This window comes from Populus euphratica, unplaced genomic scaffold, assembly GCF_000495115.2.
Source record: "Populus euphratica unplaced genomic scaffold, PopEup_1.0 scaffold5.1, whole genome shotgun sequence".
In the NCBI taxonomy this organism is placed as follows: Eukaryota; Viridiplantae; Streptophyta; class Magnoliopsida; order Malpighiales; family Salicaceae; genus Populus; species Populus euphratica.
In genome coordinates this window covers 4,413,743-4,438,499 of record NW_011499848.1, presented here as the reverse complement: position 1 = coordinate 4,438,499, position 24,757 = coordinate 4,413,743, and the positions used below count along the sequence as shown (strand labels likewise).

Here is a 24,757-nt window from a genome sequence, read left to right as displayed (position 1 = left end):
TGACCTTCAATTCTTCAAACAAAACGAACCCGCCAGATGCCATAATTTCTCTTTACAATTGACATCTCTAAAATGATGATCCTCATTCCCCTTGTGATAATGACCGAGGCAATTCAGTAGAGACGAGCCACACCACCAGCCCATATACTGGTTGAAATGGCAGAAAGCTGTGTGCGTGAAAAATAAACCCAATGGCGTACATGCTGGCATTACGCAATTAGAAAGATCAATTTCATTTTGCAGAAAAAATTTGCCTTCTATTCCATTGGTGGTAAAGCTACAAGTATAAGCAGATAAATATATATCCTGTCAAATCCATGTACTAAAAAAATCCTATTACATACTGCTATCCTGAACTGAAACTTGTCTACAGTATCCGTGTTTAAGAATCTACAAGATGGTGAATCAAGAGACTCAATGTAGGATGTAGGCACTTTCCACTTCTCCTTTCATTGCTTGATAATATGCCACAAGAAAGTAACTTCAACATTTTTAGTCTTCAACGGCCATGCAGTTTGATGATTGCATTAAGTTTGCCTGCATTCAAATCATTCTAGGTTTTACCAACATGGAAGCATGTGCAAATCACTTCGCAAAATGTCAATGGTTTCATTTTCAAGTTAACTTGGAATATCATATGCACATTCCAACCCTCAAACACTAATGGAAGGACAGCATGACCTTAATGTTTTCATTTCCATAGAACATTACACTGCTAGTAAGATGCAACTTCAGGGAATACATAATAAAATATTCTAGGCAACATCCTGTACAAAATAACAGATTGAAAATGGTGCCCATGAATGTCAATTCTTAAACACAAAGGGTTTTGTCGAACATGTTCCCAAAGGGTAATTGGAATAATTTAATCTCCATACCCAATGATATTAAATTACAGAAGCCATTCTTCCACGGTTATGGAAATAGATCAATTAGTTATATAAGTGAATTTTTCCAAGTATATCAATTAACGTGCGCCCTTAGGTCACATATTAGAAAAACCAAAATATAAACTTCCCAACAACTATAATGATAGAAATGCTCTTAAATATGTATTCATAAAACCTCAACCTGTCCTTCAAAATGACAAGTCATTCGCATGAACCAGCACACCTCAGACAACTTATCCGTATGTGCTGTTCTTGCAGTCATTTTTGCCTAATTGGATCTTTTGACCTGAGATGATTCAAAAGTGCAGTTCTCTTAGAAGCAAAAGCATAAAGATGAAAAAAGAAAAGGACAAAGAAATGGTGACCAAAAAAGTTTAGAAACTCTTAAGAGTAAATATAAAGACCATCACATCATGACAAAAGTAAACACTCACCCGCTTGGAAGCTGTCTGCTTCTCCAAATATTGCTGCAATGGTCCTAAACCTTTGGTCGTCTGGTAGAAATGCCAAAGCAAACATCACATTTATCATCAAGATACAAAAATATTCAGACAAATGGATACATATCCAACTCTAGGATAGATTGCACAAGTCTGAAGTGAATGACAAAAACAGTTAATTCAAGCATGTATATATAGCAACTTACACTGAAAACATAGATACACTTTAGTACAAACACATCTTTCCTGTATTCTTTATATTGCTTTCAAGTAAATTTTACCTTCAGAAGTTTGACAATCAGAATGCCCATGCCTGTTGTCCTGAAGTGCTTTTTGAACTACTAAATTGCTTTTAGATCGAGCTAGGCTCCGTATATGGGTCAAACGTACAATTCTTTTATGTAAATCCACACTTGATTTTTCTGTCCCTTCTTGCACTTGTGAATGATTTTTGGACCGCGCTTGATGTCGAATTTGAGTCAGCCGTGTTCTTCCTTGCAATTGCCCAAGTGTAGAATCCCCAATACTTTGCTGCGCTAATATATTACTTTTTGATCGAGCTAGACATCGAATTTGACTTAATCGGAGAGTTTTACCATCACATCGGAATCCATTCTCTTTATTTCGTACATGATCTATTACAGGCATCACGTCAAATTTTTTCCCAGGATATTTCTGATCTGAAAAGGGATGCTACATAAACATAAAAGGAAAAGCAGATAATGTGGTAATTGAACAGGAGAATAACACTGACCAGTAACTGCAGCATCACTAAGATTTTCTAATGAATGTTGAGCCATTGGACTAATATGCAACCCTGATCATATATAAGTAACTATCAACACAACATCAGTGAAATACTTAACAAAATTGAAATAACCAAACACACTTCACAAATTAATGCACCTACCTTCATGACTTCTATCATTCATGCGCAATCCATCAAAGCTTTCCTCAGATTCCAGCATTAGTTCAGCAGACTGTGCGAGAATCAACAGGTGATCAACTGCACTTTCCTCATTCACTTGCTCATTGTCTATTTGCCCATCGTCACTCAGGCATGCTAGTTTGTACTTCATTTTTCTTACCTGTCTAGATTGTTCACTAAATTGGCTATGCTTATCAACATACTGCTGATGGGCAGCAGCATGCCGCAGGGTCTTCCACAAATTCTGCTGCACATCTGACATCTGGAGTGATTTTGCCTCTGCAGCTTCACCCAAATTTTCGTTCTTTTCATTGAAAACCAAAGCTTTCTTCTGTTTTGAAATGTTTTGAATATGTTGCCTCTGTTTGATTGTCATCTTCAAATGCTTCGAGCTAATAATCAGTAATCACCATCTGGTTTTCAACATCATGAAACATGAGCAAAAGAAAGACGACAGGATAACGCGTTAAAAACTAAAATGCATAACATTCCAGCGCCCGCTTCACAGAAAATTCCTTTCCCAGTCAAGGCCCAAAACAAAAACTTTCAAATGGAAATCATAGAGATTTCCCGTATGAAGACCTTAATATATTATTAATTGTAGAACAGAAAAGCGTGGAAAGGAAATTAAAACCATAAAAGAATAATCTCCATAAACTGAAACTCCACTAGCAGCTTTGGGATAATTTTATATGCACTCGTAACCAGAACCCAGTTCAAAAACCGCAACAACAGTTAATACCATGTTAAGATTTTCAATTATACTACATTCCCAATTGAGTTTCAATATCCAAGTTTCAGGCTTTGGAGGAATAAATAAGCATTATCAAGATTTAATAAGCAGTAACGAAGGCTGAAAAAATTAATTAATAACAGTGTTCTACTCTTAATTTGCAAAAATAAATAAAATAAAATGAGGTTAGCATTAAACAGAACATGTGGGCACATGAGAAACAAAATTTATATTTTTCAATGAAAAGTGTATCGAGTAAGATTGTGGGGCTTACCAGAAAGAAAGGGTTTTTTTTCCCCCCTTAAAAAAGTGGAGAACAGGAAGGGCATGAAAGAGACAAGATGAAGACGCAAAAAATATCTGTCAAACAAAAACCCTAAACGGCGTACCCGAGGAATCTGAATTTTCCAATCAAGGTGGGGAATACTGTTACTAAGGTACCCAAGAGGTAGCATCAAAATAGGATGGGCGTATGCCACTTGTTATTTCTGCAGGTTGCCACGTTGACGTTTGTTAATAAAAATAAAAAAGAAAACATTGCCGCAATAGTCTTGTCGAATTTGGAAGTGACTTACTGTCCCATACTAAGAAAAATATTTAAACATTACTGATATAATTTTTAATTAAAAAAATATAATTATGAAATCAAATATATGATACATAAATTATATATTAAGAAAATAATATATTTAATTAATTTAGATTGCATAATAGTATAAAAAATAAATCAAAATAAATTAAAAAATTTAATCTCTAATCTTAATATTTAAGGAGTAAATAAATATTATTTTTTTAAGACAAAAAAGTTGTTTTTATTATGAAATCGGATAGCTTCACAAAAAATAAATTCATAAAAAATTATAAAATTTAATTTTTAACCAGTTTAATATTAAAATAATAAATAAAAAACAAATAAAAAAATAACTCAATTTAATTTTGACTGACCTGTTAAACTTACTATTTGAGTCATGAGACTGAGATAACTTCATAATAAATAAATTATGAAGCTTTATTTCCAACAAATTCAATATTGAATCTTGAGGTCTATAAAAAACATTTATGAGACCGGGATAGCTTCATATAAAAAAATATAAAAAATACAAAGTTTAATTTTCAATTAACTTAATATTGAATGATGAAATTAAAAATAAATAAAATAAAATTGAGTTGTTGGAGGGTGAAATTATAAAACGATAATCAATTAAAAAAATAAAAAAATAAATTAAGTTAATCAAGATTAACCTGCTAGCCCATGACTCGAATCATGAGATCATGATAACTTTGTAGAAAAAAAAAATTTTAAAATATTATATTCAAAATTTTTTTAAAAAATTAACATAGTCAACATGCCAAAACACGTGAATTAGTCATAAGATTGAGATAATCATATAGAAAATAAAAAAAATACAAAACTTAATTTTCAATTAATTCAATGTTAGGAAATGAAATAAAAAAAAATTAATTATAAAACAATAACATAAAAAATTATCTGAATTAACATGTTAAATCAGTAATTTAAGTCATGAAACTAAATAAATTCATAGAAAATAGATAAATAAAAAATCATGAAACCTCATCTCTATAATATCAAATATTAAAAGTTGAAATTAAAAAAAAAAATTCTTAAGAGCTGAAAGTAGTATATAACCAACAAAAATCTTAACAAAAATATAAAATAAAATTATTAAAATAATATAATATTAAAAAATAAAAAATAAGTTGTTGAATGGTGAATTTTTTTTCTAAAGAAGACACTATAATCATGAATAGTGTTATATGGTTGCGGCTAAATCACCCGTATTTGTAGTGTTTTGTTAACATTAATAATAATAACAACAAAATAAATAACAATTACTATAATAATAATAATAATATCATAAAGTATAATTTTTAAAGTAATTTAATATTAAATAATAAAATAAAAAAAATAAAAAAATAATTGAGTTGTTGAATGGTAAAAATATTTTTAAAAAACTAAAAAAAAATAAACAATATATTATTTTAATAAATAGCTTTTTATAGGTATCACTAAATCACTCACTTCCTTTGTGTCTTGTTAATATTTAACATTATATTATTATTATAGAATAAACTAAGTTGCTAAGATTATATATGGGTTTATCTATGTGTTTGTAGCGTTTTTTAGTTATTTCTTGGTGAAAAAAGTTGCCGAACTTACAATCTTATCTTTTCAATCCCCTCTACTCCACAGCCCCAAAACATTTAATTCAATTCCAAATAACATTTTAATGAAAATGGCAACAGCACCATTTCCACCGGTGATCCAACAGTCTCCCTCACAACACAGTTCTTGTTACAACAGCACATACCCATCAAGCCCTCTCTCTTGCTTACCCAAATGCACCTCTCTTAAAGAACTTAAGCAAATTCAAGCCTTTTCGATCAAAACCCACCTCCAAAATGACCTCCAAATCCTCACCAAGCTCATAAACTCTTGCACCCAAAACCCCACCACCGCCTCCATGGACTACGCACACCAGATGTTTGAAGCCATTCCCCAGCCAGACATTGTCCTCTTTAACTCCATGTTTCGCGGCTATTCGCGGTCCAGTGCCCCTCTCAAAGCCATCTCTCTCTTTATCAAAGCTTTAAATTATAATCTCTTGCCGGATGACTACACTTTCCCATCTTTACTTAAATCGTGTGTGGTCGCTAAAGCCTTTCAACAAGGTAAACAATTGCATTGCCTTGCTATCAAACTTGGGCTAAATGAGAATCCTTATGTCTGCCCTACACTTATAAATATGTACGCCGGGTGTAATGATGTGGATGGGGCTCAACGAGTGTTTGATGAGATATTAGAGCCGTGTGTTGTTTCATATAATGCTATTATAACGGGCTGTGCTAGAAGTAGCAGGCCTAACGAGGCATTGTCTCTGTTTCGCCAATTGCAAGCTAGGAAACTTAAGCCTAATGACGTTACCGTGCTCAGTGTTCTATCGTCGTGTGCATTGTTGGGGGCATTAGACTTAGGGAAGTGGATCCATGAATATGTTAAGAAGAATGGACTGGATAAATATGTTAAGGTGAATACGGCACTTATAGATATGTACGCCAAATGTGGAAGCTTGGATGGTGCCATTTCTGTCTTCGAGAGCATGAGTGTAAGAGACACGCAGGCTTGGTCTGCGATGATCGTGGCATATGCAATGCATGGGCAGGGTCAAGATGTGATGTTTATGTTCGAAGAAATGGCGAGGGCAAAAGTGCAGCCTGATGAGATTACATTTTTAGGCCTGCTGTATGCTTGTAGTCACACTGGATTGGTGGATGAAGGTTTTCGGTATTTCTATAGTATGAGTGAGGTGTATGGAATTATTCCTGGGATCAAGCATTACGGGTGTATGGTGGATTTATTAGGTCGAGCTGGACTCTTACATGAAGCTTATAAGTTCATAGATGAGTTGCCGATCAAGCCCACACCTATACTGTGGCGAACCTTGTTATCTGCCTGTAGCAGCCATGGCAATCTAGAACTGGCAAAGCAAGTGATGAACCAGATTCTTGAACTTGACGACTCTCATGGTGGGGATTATGTAATTTTATCAAACTTGTGTGCAAGAGCTGGCAAATGGGAAGATGTGGATACTTTAAGAAAATTAATGATCCATAAAGGTGCAGTAAAGATTCCTGGGTGCAGCTCCATAGAGGTAGATAATGTAGTGCATGAGTTCTTCTCCGGGGATGGTGTGCATTACGTTTCTGCAGCTTTACATCGAGCTCTGGATGAGCTGGTTAAGGAGTTAAAATTAGTCGGATATGTACCAGATACTTCTCTAGTCGTTCATCCTAATATGGAAGATGAAGAGAAAGAAATCACTCTTAGATATCATAGTGAAAAATTGGCCATTGCCTTTGGACTCCTCAACACCCCCCCAGGGACAACAATTCGCGTGGTGAAGAATCTTCGAGTTTGCGGGGATTGCCATTCTGCTGCTAAACTTATATCGTCACTCATTGATAGGGAGATAATTCTTAGAGATGTCCAACGATTTCATCATTTCAAAGACGGGAAATGCTCTTGTGGGGATTACTGGTAGCAGAGCCTGTTTAACTGAAATTGCTCCTTGTATGATTGAGACATCTGCATCGTCCCTGTCTTTCAATAGCTATTTCTCCCTGCTATCATTAGAAGGCTTCGGAGTTGGTACTGCAGTTTCTCCTAATTACTCCATTCGTTCAACATTTATAAGTTCTCGAAATCTTTAGTTGCTTGTAAAGAATCAAGAGTAGCAGAGTCGGTTCCAAGTGGCAGTCCTTGTAAGTTTTCATCAGGCACGTGCACATTGGTGTATATTCTGAACCATTGATGCGCAGCAGCAGGCAATTGATCAATACATCATTACCTTTCTAGTTATAATGTTTATTTTCTTTACCGGTGATGAAAAGAAGCGGCACAACAATTTCTTCCAGAGTCTAAACACACCGCAAAATGCCGTGGACCGTGAGAGCTGTGAATCTCGTTTTTTCTTTTTTTTAGATTAACATGGGTGTCTGGGCCAGCTTGAGCATACCACGACTAATCCCACGGGCCCTGAAGTTAATGATCATGTAAGCCTCTAGTGATCATCATATGAGCAACTAAGGACTCGAACCTAAGACCACAGAGGGAGCAAACCCCTTAATCCTAAATTTTTACCACTTGACCACCACCTAGATGATTAAATCTTGTTTTTTTCTTGATTACTTAGTTTGTTGCTGTCTTTGTATTTTCAAAGCAACTCAACTATCTCAAGTGGACCGTATCGATGTTCAAAACAAATGAAAATGTTTTAAGCGCTATAAATAAATAATAATACTTTCTTGTGGAATTCAAACCTGCTCTCATATTGATATGAACAGTTCTACTGATTCTTTCTTATTTGATGAGGTGAATAATTTTATTTCTTGAATTAATTTCAATCCATGGAGGGAAAGATGCTACTATTTTTTCTGTAATATATTGGAGAACCAGATGTAGACATAATGTCGTTCGATTCTCCCGCTATATCAAAGATCATGGTTAATCTCTTGCCACAATGAGATTCATGCACCTCGAACTCATAAATGCATTAATCTGAATACCAGGTATACCTACAGTAATGGAAATAAACACTCAAAGTTTTAGCCACCAAAAAATGTTCCCTCGAGAAATTGACAATGAACCTGGCGGCATGATGAGAAATAAGTACGAGATCAATAATATTTGCGGATGTGTTTAAGAACAGGTTATACTTTCACGAATAATTAGATGGACAGTGGACACGCATATGAACTTATTAGGAAATGCTCACGAGTAAATATTGCCATGAATTGATTGATAAGCTTGTGGAACAGCATATCCTATGATAGATACCCTGAATACAGGCAGTCCTTACTGGCCTATAACTCTATAAGATGCGCCCCATACCATGCTTGTTCTGTACGATCATATCATATCACATTTAAAAGCCTTGAACATTCCATTTCACAAGATTAAGAGAGGCAAAAGAATAGATGAAAGCCAACAGTTCTTCCTTGATCAAGCTTCTGGTACTCCTGTGCCTATTAGTACTTCTGTTTCACAGGATTTCGACTTCTTCTACTTTGTTCAACAGGTAGGTTAGTTAAGTTTCTAATATCTATATATTTGAGTTTCTTCTAAACTACTTTGTTTCTCTCTGTTTTTTTTCCCTGCTCTTGGCTGATGGTTTTTGTGTCGATATCGCAGTGGCCAGGATCATACTGTGACACGATGACAAGTTGCTGCTACCCAACAACTGGAAAACCTGCGGCTGATTTCGGCATTCATGGACTTTGGCCCAATTACAATGACGGGACATACCCGAAAAACTGTGATGCTAGTAACCCCTACGATCCAAAAAAGGTAGTGTTTGCCCTTGAGATCATCGCCAGAAAGCTGCCATTCTTTATCCTTGAACTGACACCAGGAACATAAAGGTTTTTTTCTTTTTCTTTTCAAAATGGGACTTTAAATTCTACAAATCCCTGCTAACAGGAACGCAACATGAAAAAATAACGAGTAGTGGTTCTTTACAGCAACAATTTGGTCGAAATTTTTCCTCTTTCCATTTCCTAACCAATACATCTTGTGACAGATAAATGAATTTTATAGGAAACAGAACAAGGATGACTTCCTAAAATTTCAGTTCATTGACTTATATTTTTTCCTTTTCTTTTCTAGATTACAGTAATGGTTAACGAAGAAAAGATCAGGTTTATGTTTCGAATTGATTTTATCGACCCACTTTCTTTCAATGGTCAATATTGATCGACAGGCTAAATCAATGAAATCATAGATTCATATAGTAATCGACAGTCTCTTGATAAGATTACCTATACTTTTGTTTCACCCCTTACATTTTCTAATCATTAACGTAATCTCTAAAGAAATCTCTTGATCAATTTCCAGTTCGAAAGAACTCATTTTAACATGTTAAGTTGCCAAACATTAAATTGTTAAAAGCTTTCAAGTGAATTGGAATTCAAATTATAGCTACATAGAAAGGAAGCAATAGTTTGCCAGTTAAAAGTCTGCCTTGAGAAACTGGCAACAGAGGGTTTCAAGTGGCACAAGCCCACCAACTCATCTCAAATTTCTAATCATAGAGCCCAGCCCAGAAAAACCTTAAGGTACACATAAGCCGAAAGTTATTCTTTGAATCATCAGGTCCTCTCGGTGCATGTTTTAGTTGATGTCAGGTATCTAGTTGCGGTAGAATTCTTTGCACCTTTCTTTGTTTGTCCTATTTTATAATAACTGATATTTTGGTAAACGGTACAGGTTGCAGACCTTAGAAGCGGTCTGCAAAAGAATTGGCCACCGCTAGCTTGCCCAAGCGGCACTGGAGTAGTCTTCTGGACACATGAATGGGAAAAGCATGGGACGTGCTCCGAGTCTACTCTTGACCAACATGGATACTTCCAAGCAGCTCTCGATTTGAAAAAGCAAGTTAACCTCCTTCAGGCACTAACAAATGCAGGTAAATCTTCTTCTTTTTAAAAAGTTTTTAAAGTCCAGATTCACCCCTTTTAGAGGAGAGTGTCCTTTTCCTAAATTTTTTCCCCTTAAACGCTACGGTGGCTAATGGTTGAACAAAAATGTTACAGGAATAAACCCAGATGGGGGATCTTACAGCTTTAGCAGTATCAAGAGTGCTATACAAGAGGCAGTAGGATGTACTCCATGGATAGAGTGCAATACTGATACATCAAGGAACAGTCAACTTTACCAAATTTACCTGTGTGTGGATACTAGTGGGAAAAATCTCATTGACTGTCCAGTGTTTCCCAGAGGAAAATGTGATTCAGAAATTGAGTTCCCTTCTTTTTAGATCCTTAACTGAGACTAAATTTATGTATTTCCTGTCGTGTCTTGTTTTCTGATAATCAGTTGATTATAGTCTTACCAGTGTATTTGTTTTCCCATCAAGTTAATTCCAATGTTTTGGAGAGCTGTTAAAAACCTTTCAGCCAATTTCAACCCAAAATCATCCAAAATCCTACCCTCTCTCTCTTTTCTAAAGACTATGGGGAGCTCTCTTTCTCTCTAGGGTTTTCCCTTCCAATCCTTCTGCTACCACCTTACCCGATGCCCCTTGATCTGCTACCAGCCTCGACTATCTCGGTCGTATCTTTTGTCTGACCCTGAAATAATCTCCCTTCCATCTACTGATTGCTCCGTTTCCCCCATTTTTCTTTGTTTTGATTCTGAAAAAGTGAGTCTCGACTCGATTTTTCTTGGTATCCTACTTTAATGACTTGATCTTTTGATGGGTTTTGTTTGTCTTGAATGCTTCGATGTTGCAATTAAGGTAAATTCAAAGTTTGAGAGTATGGGTAACAATCTGCACTGACTGAAGCATGAATTTAATAATTAGGTTTTACGAATGGAGTGAAGCACGCATGCTTGCTGGGATTTGGATTTGAATTTCTGTTTGATTTTTATACTGTTGGGATTGCTAAAATATCAAAAGTGAACTCATGATTTTCTGCCACTTTTTCAAGAAAATTAATGAGACTCGTTTTTCTTCTTATAATCATATACACATCTGTTAATGATCGTTGAAATTGTTCAGATTATATGTCTTCCTGTCTTGGTTCGATTTTGAAATTACAAATATTCATGCATTTTCCTTACTAGTTTAATGCATTCAATTTCTTTTTATAAACAATTAAAATCAAATTTGAAGCATTTTAATGGCGGCAACAGTGAAAGCATATATATTTGAGAGCACACCCCTGGAATTATATTTTATTATGTTCTTCCCTGTGCCTGCATTTGATTGAAGTAGGGAACGGGCACCGGTAAATTCAATATAAGAACTAGCACCAGGGCACATTCTGCTTGGACCTTGTAGCACGGAATGATGTCGTTTTTAATAATAGGATTTTCGAGGGCAAGATGTAGCCCGTTGGTAATAACCTCTTGAAGTTACCAAGAAGTCTCACGACTTCCATGATCGATTAATTAATCCCTTAATCATGATAATCACACTATCTTCCTATTATAACAAGTAGCAGCTGTGGTTCAGGCTTTTTTTTTTTTTTTAATGTGGATAAATGCTCAAATTCAAGTAATTTTTTTGGTATTCTTATTAAATCTAGCTTAGTAAATTAATTTTAAAATCTTTATAATTTAAATTTTTGCATAGTTTAGGTTACAAGTTAAACAACATAAAAATTGTTTTAATATGATCGAGATGGTTTTGTGGATACAAAAATAATTTAAATGAAATAAAAATATAATTTCATTTAAAAAATATTTCAAGATATTTTTGTTTTAATATTAAAATAATGATATATCAAATAGATTTGAGTCACGTGATTCAACTAGTTAACAGGACTTAGATTAAATTTTTCTAGGTTTAAAACTATTTTTTAAAAATATTTTTTTCCTAACATTATCCATTTAACTTGGTGAATCCAAAGATATTTGAATGATTCATAAAAATATAAATTAATTTTAAAAAAATAATTTAAGATGATATATATTTTTTAACACTGAAATAATAATATATTTGATCATTCAGTTTTTACAGTTTAATTCATCAAACTTGTTATATGCGCTATGAATTTTATTTGATTTAATAATTTTATTTTTTTTAAAACTAGTTTTTATTTATTATAAGATAACAAAAATATATACTTAATAGAATAAAATTTTTATTTTAAAATATGATAACTTCATAAAATATAAAATTAAAGCAAATTATTAAGGTTTGGTAGAGTCAAAAGCAACCATTTGAACAATGAAACGGAATTTTCAAAGGAAAAAAAAAAAACAAAACATGAAAGAAAGACCAAAAAAATGTCGGGATTGACAAAAAAAGCAAATTATTAAGGTTTGGTCAATACCGGCACTTTTGACATGAAGCATGCAAGCAAGTGATTTTTTATTTTAATGTTTCTTGTAATGACTAAATTCAGCTTCCTTTCTCTTTTAACATATATATAGAAGTGAATTTATAAAAAAATTGATTAAAAATTATATCTATAATAAAAAACCAGAAATTTTATAGTGACTGAGGAGAAATTAATAATATCTTATTAGTTATCTTTTAAACTCACTTTGAATAATAATAATAAAAAAAAAATAATTATAAGCATTTAATAACAACATAGTTGACAAGAAGGCGTATATAATCTAATTTACAGTAGTTTAACATTGATAGAATTTTTTTTTCTATTTTTTTCTCTCTCCTCTCCTCTCCTTGAATTTTATATTAAATCAACTATAATTCAGAGTTGTCCTTCCATTTATTTTTTCTTTGACCCTTTTTTCTTTGATTGATATTTATTAGTTTTGGATTTTTTAATCAATTTCATCCCTTCTTATTTGGTTTTATTTATTTTTTATATAAAATATGGTAGTCCTTCTTTTTATTGTTGTTTTTTTATACCTTTTTCTTGATTTTTTTTTCAATTTTTTCAATCAACATTTTATTTCATTTATTTTTATTCAATTTTGGTCATTATTTTTTAAAACTTTCTTTTTCTATTATTTTTTTAATTTTGTTCTTCAATATTTTATTTCACCTAGTTTTTTTTATCGAATGTTAGCCATCATTATTTTAATGGATTTTTTTTTATCATTTTCTTATTTTATAAGGTTATATCAAGTTGAGGCTAGTCAAGTTAATATGAGTTGTTTTAGGTTTTTTTATTTTTTATTTTTATATTAGGCTATTGGGTCTTGAATTTTCTTATTTTTTAAATGTTTTTTTATAGGGTTATTTGGGTCTCTGGTTAGTCAAGTTAACCCAAGATGACTCGAGTTTTTTTTATATTTTATTTATTTATTTATTTAACTTTAATTCTTTTTTTCTAGGTCATTTTTTTAAAAAATAATTTTTTAGTTAATAGAGTGAATCCAGGTTGACTCGGGTTTTTTCTTCTATGTTTTTTATTTTTATTTTTTTAGTTTCATCTTTTGATATGAGCTTTTTGTGGTTTTTTAAAATCTATTATTCACTATTTGTCAACTTATAATTAATAAGTTCATTTTTAGTTTACTAAAAACTTAAGCTGTTAGGTGATGTCTCAAGATATAATTTATATTATTATCTAACACACCTTCTCATTTGAGTTTAAAATTTGTATAAGTCCACACCACTTTATGCTTATTTTTTTTATTAAATAAATAGAAATGATGAGACTCGAACTCATAATCATATAGTTATTAAGATTCTGATACCATATTAGAAAATCAATTCAATTTAATAACTTAAATTATTAAATAAAAATTACATCACTTTTATTATTATCTAATAAGATGAATTATAAAAGCACTCAACATTAGAAACAATAATGTTGTGCCTTTTTGCACGCCATGCATGCACGCTCCAAGAAGATGTCTAAAAACCACTTTGATTCTCATCGAACTGTTACAAATGTTTGTCTACTTTAAATATAGATATTCATCTGTGCAAATAATATATTTCCAAACAAATAAAACCTTCTGATGCGTCGTCCACCTTTACCCAACTCAGTTCCAGAGATTATTGGTGGTTCTGGCATGGATGTTTGATTTCGTCTACCTTTAGCTTCCATGGCTTTAATCATTATTTACCAATCTAAAAGCAATTGCCATTTGGTTCAGCGGAAATTTCTCCACCTACTCCACCTAATATATAAGAAATAGCTAGCTTCCAGTCTTCTCTCCTCCACTAGCAATCCACTGTGCTATGATCACGAAAAGAAATAGCATACGAGGCTGTATTCTATCTGGCCACGTGTTGTCGGCCATATGTCTCCAGGCTCCAAGCCACCAACCTGCATAAACTTTGGAATTGGACTGGCAGATTCCAGCCTTCCGTTTGATCTAATTAATTAGAAGACCATGTTTACATCGAGTCTTTGATTAATAATATTAGTTAACACGATTGATCCATTACTGCTTCTAATCAACTATTTGATTTCTACGAAGTTAAGTAGTAGATAATTAACAAGATGCATGCTACTGAACACATGGTTTTGCATATATGATATCGTAAACTTTTGATTAAAAGATACGAAGGTATCGAAACCTAAATATCGAGCGTCTTTTGTAGCAATTTGCATGGTAAAACTGACGGCTTTACGCGCTAGCATTACGTTGTTGACAGGATTTGTTAAATTTCATGTTCATGTACTTTACTCGAAGACGCATGCGCAGTTTTGTTTTAAAAACATCTTTCCTTTTAATGTATACTGATAGAATTCTGAAATATATATGAAGAACATATACACATAAATACGCGGATATAATTATGATGTAACCAAGCTTATCAGAATAATTTTAAGAACGCATCTCTCCTTGGATTATTTAAATGAATAAAAATCTCTCGATACGAACTTCAAAATTTAAACTCGAAAGTCAACAGAGGGAACACTCCAACACAATCTTCTGAGGTTAATCTAGTGGGATGTGTATGGTTTACCAACTCAATATTGCAGAAGGATAATTGTAGACAAAAGAAAGGAAGTAAACACAATTAAATTATGTGCTCAAACGACGTCAATAACAGGAGAAAAAACATGAACAGGCAAGCCTATTACAAGACACAAACGCGGGGGAACGTTAAGCTCGGCAAGACGAGGAAAAAAAAACAATAAACTGAATAAACCAAATTCTGTCGTTGTCTCTTATTCCGTTGATTGGCTATATATATGTATATATACAGACTGAACCCAAATTGCATTGTCATTCTAAAATCCAATCTTAAAAAGAAACCCCGCGGATCAGTTTGTTGAGCACTCCCAGGTCTCGAAATCGTATCGTTAAAGATGAAACTCAACTTTTCAATCTTTTTCAAGTTTTTGATCATACAATACCTTTCAGTTCTTTGTGTTGCTGAAGATTTTGACTTTTTATACTTCGTTCAACAGGTTAGCTCCATGCAAGTACATTTTTTGTTTTGCATTAGTTAGTACTATATATAGCCCGCTAGCTAGCTAGGTATACAGTTACATATTATGATTCTCTTAATTTCCCTTCCTTCCGCCCTGGATTGTTCTCTTATGGCTACTCTCTTTAAACTTTGTTGAGTGTTGATTGATTATAGTTTCCATATTCATGCAGTGGCCAGGATCTTACTGTAACACAAAGCATGGTTGTTGCTTTCCACTGACTGGGAAACCAGCTACAGATTTCGGAATCCATGGTCTATGGCCTCAGAATATAAGTGGCCCGTACCCACAGAACTGTGACCGGAATCGTTATTTGGATGAAGACCAGGTACTAATTACAAGACCATGATACATTCATTACATATCCATCTAACGTTTACTGGCACGCATTTTAAGGGTGCTTATTATTGCGGTTTAAAAAAGTTATTTTAACTAAAATTTCAAGAGAAATTTTTTAGCAGAATCGGTGCAAAACTATGATATTTATTAATTAATGAAATATTTTTAAATTTATAATTGATGTAAATTACAAATCACATCATAGAAACAAACCAAGCTAATACTAGAAGCAGCATGCATATCTCTTTTTATAAAATATTAATGAAGGGATAATTGTTGACTCTGATATCCAGTTTTTTCTATACAAACTTCATTGATCACCTTGCAAAGAAAAGAAGATTCAACTTAATTGATTTCCAGATCAAACATTTTAATTCACCTCTCAGGTTCTTTGTCAGGGTAAAAGCATGCATTGTCTGGCATAAGTTGCTGTGCTCCTAATTAATCTACGTTGTGTAATATTTGCTCTCTTAATTTGTAAGTAATAAAATAAAGTATTACTTGTAAACAATTATCTAATTGTAAACAACAACCATTAAATAAAATTTTGTATGCTTGTGATGTTAGAACTTCATGCTTTTCACATTCAAATACATATTTAAATAAAATTGTAAAAAGAAGCGTATCTGGATCCATAGTAAACCCCTTTCAATATTGAAATCCCGAGTGTTAATTAATAAAGAAAATTATGTTTCTCTTTTAAACCCTTAAGTGCTTTTCGTAAGTTTTTAATGGAATAATAAAACGTATTGTTATAGGGTACGTAAAGAGAAGAGTAGTTTTCTAAAGAGACTCTTTAATTATTTCTTATTAAATAAAAAACAACTTCTCAAAATTAACCAATAGAATTTTATCATTAATATTCTACTAAACCATTTAAGAGTCTACTATTTTTATTTATGCAGGCCATGCGCATCTTACATTATCTCAATGGGCTCACATAACATTATCTTTCTTCATGGTTTAATAAATATACTAACGATTAAAGAAATGCTAAAACTTTACATATATTGGTTTCATTATATATCATAATTAAACAAGAACTAACAAGAGTTATGTCAGTTATACATTATTTATACAACATACTTCATTTCATGCACTATAATAATATATAATATTACTCTTTACTTGACATGATCTATAAATGAAAAACATATAATAAATCCAACAATAATGTCTTTATCATCATCGTTCTAGTTCAATCATATATAGCAAATACAAAAATAGAAAATATCAAAAATATTTTCATAAATAAACTTATAGTATCAAATACATAATCCATATAAAGTCATGATATAACATCAACAATTATATGTCATGATATCCATTTTTTTACATGATTGCTAAAAATATTTTTTCTTACCAAAAGAAAAAATGTTGATGAAGTCACCAATAAAAATAATAAAATATGTTTTTCTTGCTAAAAGAAATAGTATCAAAAGATCCTTATAATTTCAAGAAGTTGTGTACTTGTTGTGGCTCTTTTCTTTATGTGTCTACAATTAAATAATAAATTACAATTATTTGAACTGGAACTTTGGCTGTGTTTTTTATATAAACAAACTTTTTATTTAGGTTTATGGTTTGGATTGAAAGAAATCATTGTATTGTATTTGAAACACAAGTCGTGCATTCTTAATCAATTCACCGGATATTATAAGGAATGTTAGTTAAATTTGATTTAAAACATACAAAAACACTACACTTATCTGGTTTTTCGAGCCATGCCTTACATTTCAGGTAATCTTTCTTTAAGTGTTCAAGTTTTCCACAAAAACAACATTTATCTTTCTTGTGTTTTTTCTTATGAACTTATATAAAATATTCATTTCTCTTAATTGTTCTATGTTTATCCTTTCCATGCTACTTACCAGCTTTTTTTACCCATAATTGTTGCTCGACATATTCAACATTTACAAGCATAAAGATTCATGGCTAAGTGAAAAACAAAAACATTATACAATTTAAAACTTATATATCTTAATTATCCGACCACTTTGGTGATTAACAAACCAATCATAATATAAATTTCAAATTGTAAAACATGGTGCTTAAACAATTTTTTTTATTAATTACAAAATCAAGTGTAATTAATTATAAGTGGCAGGAATATAATAATAATTATAACTGAAAACCCTAAAACAGACACCAGGGGCAGAATTGCAGATTCTGCCCATTAACTTTCTTCTTCTATTATGTTGGCAGTGGGCTCTCTGCCCGCTGTCAACATATATAAGTATTTTTAACAAGTTTTTTTTATTTCATACATTCATCAAAGTGTCTGGTTGTTAAATAAAAAACTACTTCTTAGCATCAATCAATAGAATTTTAATATTAATATTCTATTAAAAATTATTTCATTTATTTATCCAAATCTTACAGTTCTTCCGTACTTTCCGCAGAGGACGGGTAGTGTAAAATAAACTAATCCGACACTAATCTGTCACTTTTCTGTTAATAATTTGTATCACAGTATATCTTAATCCCAAATGGCAGGAACTTATTATAGTCCGCCTCACCTATTTTTCTAGTGACTTTGACCTCTGCAGTTTGACCGTATCACCTTATCTGTTCTTTAGAATTCTCGAAAGGCACAAAATTTGAAATCTGAGGTTGAGAAGCAACCTAACTTTTTGGTTGATCGTTGGATTATCGGTAAAGAAATAAAAACAAAAACTATGGTCTCATAGCCTGTCGCATATAAGATAACTTGAATTTCCATGCTCAACATATAATCAATTACTTACAAGAAAATCCAAAACAAAAGCAAAAGATTTTTTTCTTGAAAACAGTTAATTAATCGAATTTTTATAGATATGGTCATAAAAACATGTATCAGGCTTGATAAGCAGTTTGCAGAAGGATTGGCCATCACTGTCCTGCCCCAGCAGCGACGGCTTCGGGTTTTGGTCACATGAATGGATAAAGCACGGTACCTGTGCAGTGTCAGAAGAGATTGGCCAGCACGTTTATTTTGAAGCCGCTCTTAAGCTGAACAAAAGGGCAAACCTTCTCCAAGCTCTTATAAGTGCAGGTATACATGCATGAACTCTCAAATATTTACACTGCCTTTCCTCGTCTTATAGAAAGGCTTTTAGCTAGATATTGTTTCTAACAATTATGGGCTGTGCGCAAAAAAATATTGTGGTGCAGGAATTAAACCAGACGGTGAATCTTATGACCTGGACAGCATAAGATTAGCTATAAAAGAAGCTACAGGATTTACTCCTGACATAGAATGCAACACCGATGCATCCAAGAATAGGCAGGTGTATCAGGTTTTCTTGTGCGCAGACATTTCTGGGTCAGAATTCATAGAATGCCCGGTGCCACTAAAGAAAAGATGCAAATTTAATGAGGTCCATTTCCCTGAGTTCTAGATCACTACTGTTATCTTGCTTGAGAATAAAATTCTACGGTCTTAATTCGTGGCTTCTCACTTACCACTTTCCTTCCTGTATTGAACCTCTGGCTATAAATAAAGTTGCGTGAGCTTCGCCATGCATCCTGTAATAAGCTGTACTCTCGAGTCTTTCTTAATGCATTGGTTTCATTTATGTCCTTCCAGGAAAAAATGATAGTTTTATCTTGCAACAGAAAAAAATAAAAATAAAAAACCAGCTTCCTTTTCCGATAAGATTTTGAAAAGGGTTTAAATTCTTGAAAGGGTGTGGATATTTAAATTCTTTCCTGGTAAAAAATAAAAATAGATTTTCGTAATAAGTAAATAATAAAATCGGCCGGACAACTTAACGAAACCTGGTATCAGTTTCAGAAGATCGATCAATCCCCAGTCATGGTCCGGGGGAGGGGAAGGATTCGGCGTGACATGACATTCTAAGAAGGCCATGGCCTGTAGCCCATAAAGCCCAATATGATAGCCCGTGGCAATCAAGTCCGTTCCTTACAATTCTCCGGAATTGAAGTTGTAATTAAGCAGTGGACAATTCAACTTAATTCCACCAATCATCATTAAACAAAAACAAATATATAAAGGGGATAGATTCTTAATAAGAGTGATGCTAATTTCAGTAAACTTAGCATTGTACTCTTAAGTAGTTATTTATCTCTCTTTTTTTTATTTACTGCTCACCTGTAACGTGTTACTTTTTCCTTTTTTTTTGGAGGAAAAAAAGCCATTGTATGAATAGAATATGAATATATCACTCCTTACATGCTACATCCGTGCAAATTATAACTTGATATTTCGAAAAAATAATTAACAGCATCAGCGGTGTATATTTTACAAGCACCAACGAGTTAATAAAGTTATGCAGAAAATTTATTTTAAATTCCTGTATATAATTAATTTATTTATTGTAAAGTAATTTTTTTTTAAAATAATTTTAATAAAAAATAATTTTTAAATGTTATATAGTGTCATCAAAAATATATTAAAAAATATTTTTTAATAATTGATCGTGTCATGAATAATAAGTTGGAAAATATTTTTTTATTTTTTTTAAATTTATTAAAAGAACAAGAATCAGACTTGATAAATAAAAAAATTAAAAGATAATAAAATTAAAAAATCTAATATCATAAATTATTTTAAATAACAAAAAATAAAAATCAAATCTAATAAATAAAAAGTTTCAACCAATAAAATAATTAGAGAAAAATAAATAAAACTATATAGATTAAAATTGATATAAAGTTAAATCAGATATTAAAAAATAAAATTGTAAAAAAAATATATATAACAATTAAAATATTAAAAAATAAATTTGATATAATCAATAAATAATAAGATATTTTATATTTTTTCTTTATTTTCTAAGAATATTTTCTGTTTATAATAAAAAAAATATTTTTTTGAAAATAAACAAATTTTTTCACTGAAAAATATTTTTCATCGATTAAAATTTTTAAAAGTAAATAAATAATATAAAATTTTTTAAAAATATTTTTTTAAAAAAAAACTACTCCAATGAAACAATAAGGGTTCATGGTAGAAAATAATTGCATATTACGCACAAAAATAAGCTTGAGCTATTGTAAATCAAAGAAACAATGGCCACACTATTTGGCCTCGTTGGGAATTCAAAACCATCCATTAATATTAATTTCCTCGATATAACTAAAACAAACAGCAAACCTTTATTTAAAAGGAAAAATTAAGCAAGAGAAGAATAAACAATCAACATTGGACCACATAGATCTAGATCTAAGATCAAGATTTACACGCACAACAAAAACACGAACAAGGAAAAAAAAGTCCAAGTTGTTGTCGACGACAGGCATTGACGGTGGCTGGGCGAACGCCTTTTTTTTTTAAAAAAAAAACAGAGAGATTTAGGTTTTTTCTAGAGGGGAGTAATCTCCATGTTATTTTTCAAATACATGCAGGAGATGTCGTGGCATTCACTTTGAAGAAGACGCTCCTGAAAAAAGATGAATCAATCTCGGTGGATGAAAGTTGCTCGAGGAAATTACATGATCGTTCAATCCGAGAAAAAAAAGGTTGAATTTTTGCTGAACATAAAGATAGCGACGTAACAAAGCAGAAGATGGCTTAGAAAATAGGCTGCCGCCCAGTTTTTAAATTTATTTTATAAAAATTATTAATTTAAATTTTTTAAATTTTAGAATTATTAAAAGATTATATGATTATTAATTTTAAAATTTATAAAATTAGTTAAAAATATATATAAATTAACTGAAAACTTGCATTAATTTAAAAAAATAATCAGTCGGCCTCCCTCCTCGAGCTATGTCACTCGAGGATCAGTCGGCTGATTAGTGTTTAATAAATGCGGTGGACTTGCTTGATAATCACCACCTCGATATCTATAGGAGCTGAAAGTTATTTATTGTCTGTAATTAACTTGGTAGGTTGTTGGGAAATTGACCCGTTAATACAATTATGACACTTGTACCCTACCCGTGGTTGTTAAAAAGTTTTTTTATAAAACTATTATTTTATATTTTTAATATATTATTGTTAAAAATACTTTTTAAAAAAAACATTATTTCATATATTTTTAAATTAAAGGTATTTTAAAAAATAATACCAACTATTATAATATCAATGGGGTCTTAAAAGCTACCATTCCTTATACATATCTACTAAAATAATAGCAAATGGTATTTTGCCAACTCAGCCTACTGTAACCAATTGATGAGGCGGCAATTAATCAAGTTTTGAAATATTAGCGTGACTGCAAACAAATACATAATTATAAACGAAAATAGATATTCTGAATCCTTGGAGAAGCAAGGAAATTTCAGTATCGTCAGCCAAATGGCATACCATCGTGCGTGTCAGGGCCACTGACCAACGGTTACCACGTTTTTTTTTATAAAAAAACCATGGCCGTCGCAAGTAAATCATCCCACAACCAGACCAATATTAAATCGAAGAATTGTAGTTTGTCTTAAAAAAAAATTGTTGGTTAAAAATTTATATTTAAAAAAAATAAAAATTTTGAGTTTTTATTATTATTTTAATATATTAATATTAAAAATAATTTTTAAAAATAAAAAATATTATTAACTTAATATATTTAAAAAAAAAACTTAAAAAAAAAACTATTATTATAATGCCAAACACGCTTTCACTTACAATTAAGTTTAATATTTTATTTTGATTGATTTTATATAAAAAATTTTGGGTGTTATAAATAAATTTTGATATTAAATTAATATTTTATTTAAAAAATAAAATTTAGTTTTATAATTTTAAATCATTTAAAATTTCAAACCTAGATATTCAATCTTTTTTTTTCTTTTAAAAAATAACATCTTTATTCTAATTTTCTCACTTAATTTTCATTTGAATTTGACATATTTTTTTAATTATAATTTTTTATTTATTTTATATAACACTTATATAAACTTTTCAATTTATAATTAAATTTCTTTTTGATGGTGAAAAAACCTGCACTCTTTTCTTGCATTTAAAGAAAAATGCTCCGCCCTGTAGCGTAATGAGAATCAAACTAGTTGTCTTACAATCTTCTTAGGATTCAATTATTTAATACTAATATGAGATTAAACTTATTATTACAATAATCAAAACAAACCTCCAAATAATATATATAATATATCAGCTATTACTGACCATCTAGAAGAGCTTAACACTTTATCTTTCAAAGACATCGCTTAAGAAGGAAGAAAAGAAAATATTGCTTCAATATAAACAGTCATCTAAACTCTGTTAAATTTATATAAATACTAATTAAATCTGAAATCAAAATATAGCTTTGTATTTCTGCCATCTCTTTCAGGAGACGGCACTCATGGCGTAAATATTGTCGAATCCAGGAATCGCTAACAAATCTTGCTGCCAAAGAAATATAAGAAATTAAAAGCTAGCCTCTTGCCGTTAGGTTCTCTGTGAGTGAACTTGAAGTTGCACAGTTAGCTGTGCGGTCCTTCTCATGCGTAGATGTTCTCGACAGCCCCCTGCCTGCTGTCAGTTTATCTATGGGCGTAGTGTTTGAAGTTGTTATTAATTGTTTTTTTTAAGTAATTTTTATTTAAAAATATAGAAATATATATATATATATATATATATATTTTTAAAATTTAGTTTTAACATAAACCAATTCAAAACATTTTAAAAAACAATTTTTTTTTGAAAAACACAAGGTGAATGTGAAGACAAACAAATTATTAAAAAGGTACATTTTATCCGCGTAACCGAGGATTATACTGTCCTTTGGTTTTTTAATTCAATAAAACGCAAGAGAAGATCAATTAATTAGGTTTAATCGAGGAGCATTGGGCCAGCTAAGTAACTAACAATGTTTTTATATTAATCCAGAATGTTCCCAGCTGGCCGAGGCATCTCCTGCGTTCCATAATTACCATGTTAAGGCCGCAGTGTTTGTTTTTATTGTTGGATTGGATTTGCTTTCCAGACTATCTGAGCTTGAAAAATTATTAATTTTGTAATTTTTTAAAAAATCAATACATTAATGTAAAAAGATATAAAAATATTATTTTAACTTATTCTCAATTAAATTACAACGAAGAGGATTGGAACTTTTTCCATAGAATAAAAGACATGGATATCGATGGTAAATTAGTTTATTATTTCTTTGAAGATTTCAAATGGATCACAATACGTGTTATTGCCTATTCATTTAATAAATAAATAAATTAAGAAATATCTTGAACTCATTTTTTCGCATGAAAATCAACCTTTGATATGTGATTGAGAGGAAAGAGCATAGAAATCATGAAAATCCACGTTTTCAATAATAATAATAATACGCTCACAGTTTTATACAAATGATTTGATATGATGATTGAGAGGAAAGAGCATTCACGGTTATTGCTAAATATTTTTTTAAATATATTTTTAAAACCAAAAATATAAAAATTAACACAATACTATTCATTCACTAGTAAATATTCAAAATTCAAAATTTGCTTTTACATGCTTCCTTTTGCCATTAGAAAATAATGACTGTCACCACAAGGCTTGACAGCCGCGTGCCAATAGCATCACCTCGTGCAGAACAGAAGAAAAGAAAAACAGTAAACGGTGAAAGCGAAAAGGAAAGGAAAGGAAGGGAAGGGAGAGAAATGGGAATATAAAATGAAGAAGAAATACTAACAAGAAAAGAAACATCGATCACATTGCGCGGCTGTCTGTCATTGGCCTTTTGTATGTCACGGTCAATTGCCGGGCCCCGCTTCCCCGCTTAAACTTCACTCTAACTTTTTTTTTATAATGTCCACGCCCCTTGGGAGTTGTTTGGGATCCCAATCCATGAATACCTGGACCGTTTCATATCCGAGTTAGAAGATAAGAGAGGAGCAAGCTTAGGGTTCGGTTCCATCTCCGTACTCGAGAACTGTCCATTTAAATAAATAGTAGTTGCAGTATTTTCTCACATCTTTACGTAGTTGACTAGTCAGCCTGATAAATTACATTACATAACGGCACAGACCTATTTATTTAACACACAGTGAAATTTATTATCTTCCTTTCCTTTCCCTCCGTTGAAGCATGGTTAGTTGTTGTTCAAAGCGACAAAGATCCAACAATAGAACACAACCGCCTTCATATCTGTCCCTCGGCATT

The 24,757-nt window shown here is 31.6% G+C and overlaps 4 protein-coding genes and 1 pseudogene across 8 annotated transcripts in view; 4 read left to right on the top strand and 1 right to left on the bottom strand.

Annotated features, from left to right (window-relative positions):
• Window positions 1–220: 220 nt before the first annotated feature.
• LOC105117470 (uncharacterized) lies at window positions 221–3,435 on the bottom strand. 4 transcript variants are annotated; one of them, XR_840754.1, is made up of 7 exons: window positions 3,266–3,434; window positions 2,241–2,671; window positions 2,085–2,147; window positions 1,612–2,010; window positions 1,325–1,384; window positions 1,072–1,176; window positions 245–537 (listed from the first exon to the last, which is right to left on the bottom strand). XR_840754.1 is itself a non-coding variant. In XM_011015149.1 (7 exons), exons 2-7 carry the CDS (start codon window positions 2,632–2,634, stop codon window positions 1,124–1,126), a joined length of 861 nt encoding a protein of 286 aa, XP_011013451.1. In that variant the 5' UTR covers window positions 2,635–2,671; window positions 3,266–3,435; the 3' UTR covers window positions 722–1,123. The 4 variants fall into 4 exon arrangements, 3 of the variants coding, with proteins under 3 accessions (XP_011013443.1, XP_011013451.1, XP_011013436.1); XM_011015149.1 differs by lacking the exon at window positions 245–537 and having other exon boundaries at window positions 722–1,176; window positions 2,241–2,310; window positions 2,419–2,671; window positions 3,266–3,435; XM_011015141.1 differs by lacking the exon at window positions 1,072–1,176 and having other exon boundaries at window positions 221–537.
• Window positions 3,436–5,113: 1,678 nt separating this feature from the next.
• On the top strand, window positions 5,114–7,372 carry OTP85 (Pentatricopeptide repeat (PPR) superfamily protein). Its single transcript, XM_011015124.1, has one exon. It carries the CDS (start codon window positions 5,241–5,243, stop codon window positions 7,050–7,052), a length of 1,812 nt encoding a protein of 603 aa, XP_011013426.1. The 5' UTR covers window positions 5,114–5,240; the 3' UTR covers window positions 7,053–7,372.
• Window positions 7,373–8,487: 1,115 nt separating this feature from the next.
• On the top strand, window positions 8,488–10,435 carry LOC105117450 (ribonuclease 1). Its single transcript, XM_011015114.1, is given in 5 exon segments — window positions 8,488–8,545; window positions 8,548–8,588; window positions 8,702–8,857; window positions 9,776–9,974; window positions 10,102–10,435. Coding segments are annotated over 5 exon segments (678 nt in total). The 3' UTR covers window positions 10,326–10,435.
• A 4,823-nt stretch (window positions 10,436–15,258) lies between these two features.
• On the top strand, window positions 15,259–19,100 carry LOC105117439 (extracellular ribonuclease LE-like; annotated as a pseudogene).
• Window positions 19,101–24,517: 5,417 nt separating this feature from the next.
• Window positions 24,518–24,757, top strand: part of LOC105117419 (beta-1,3-galactosyltransferase 15-like) — a 6,105-nt gene continuing 5,865 nt past the window's right edge. For both annotated transcript variants that reach the window (XM_011015083.1, XM_011015090.1), the window contains exon 1: window positions 24,518–24,750. The gene's annotated coding sequence lies outside the window, so the exon portion shown is untranslated. The remainder of the gene's footprint in view (window positions 24,751–24,757) is intronic.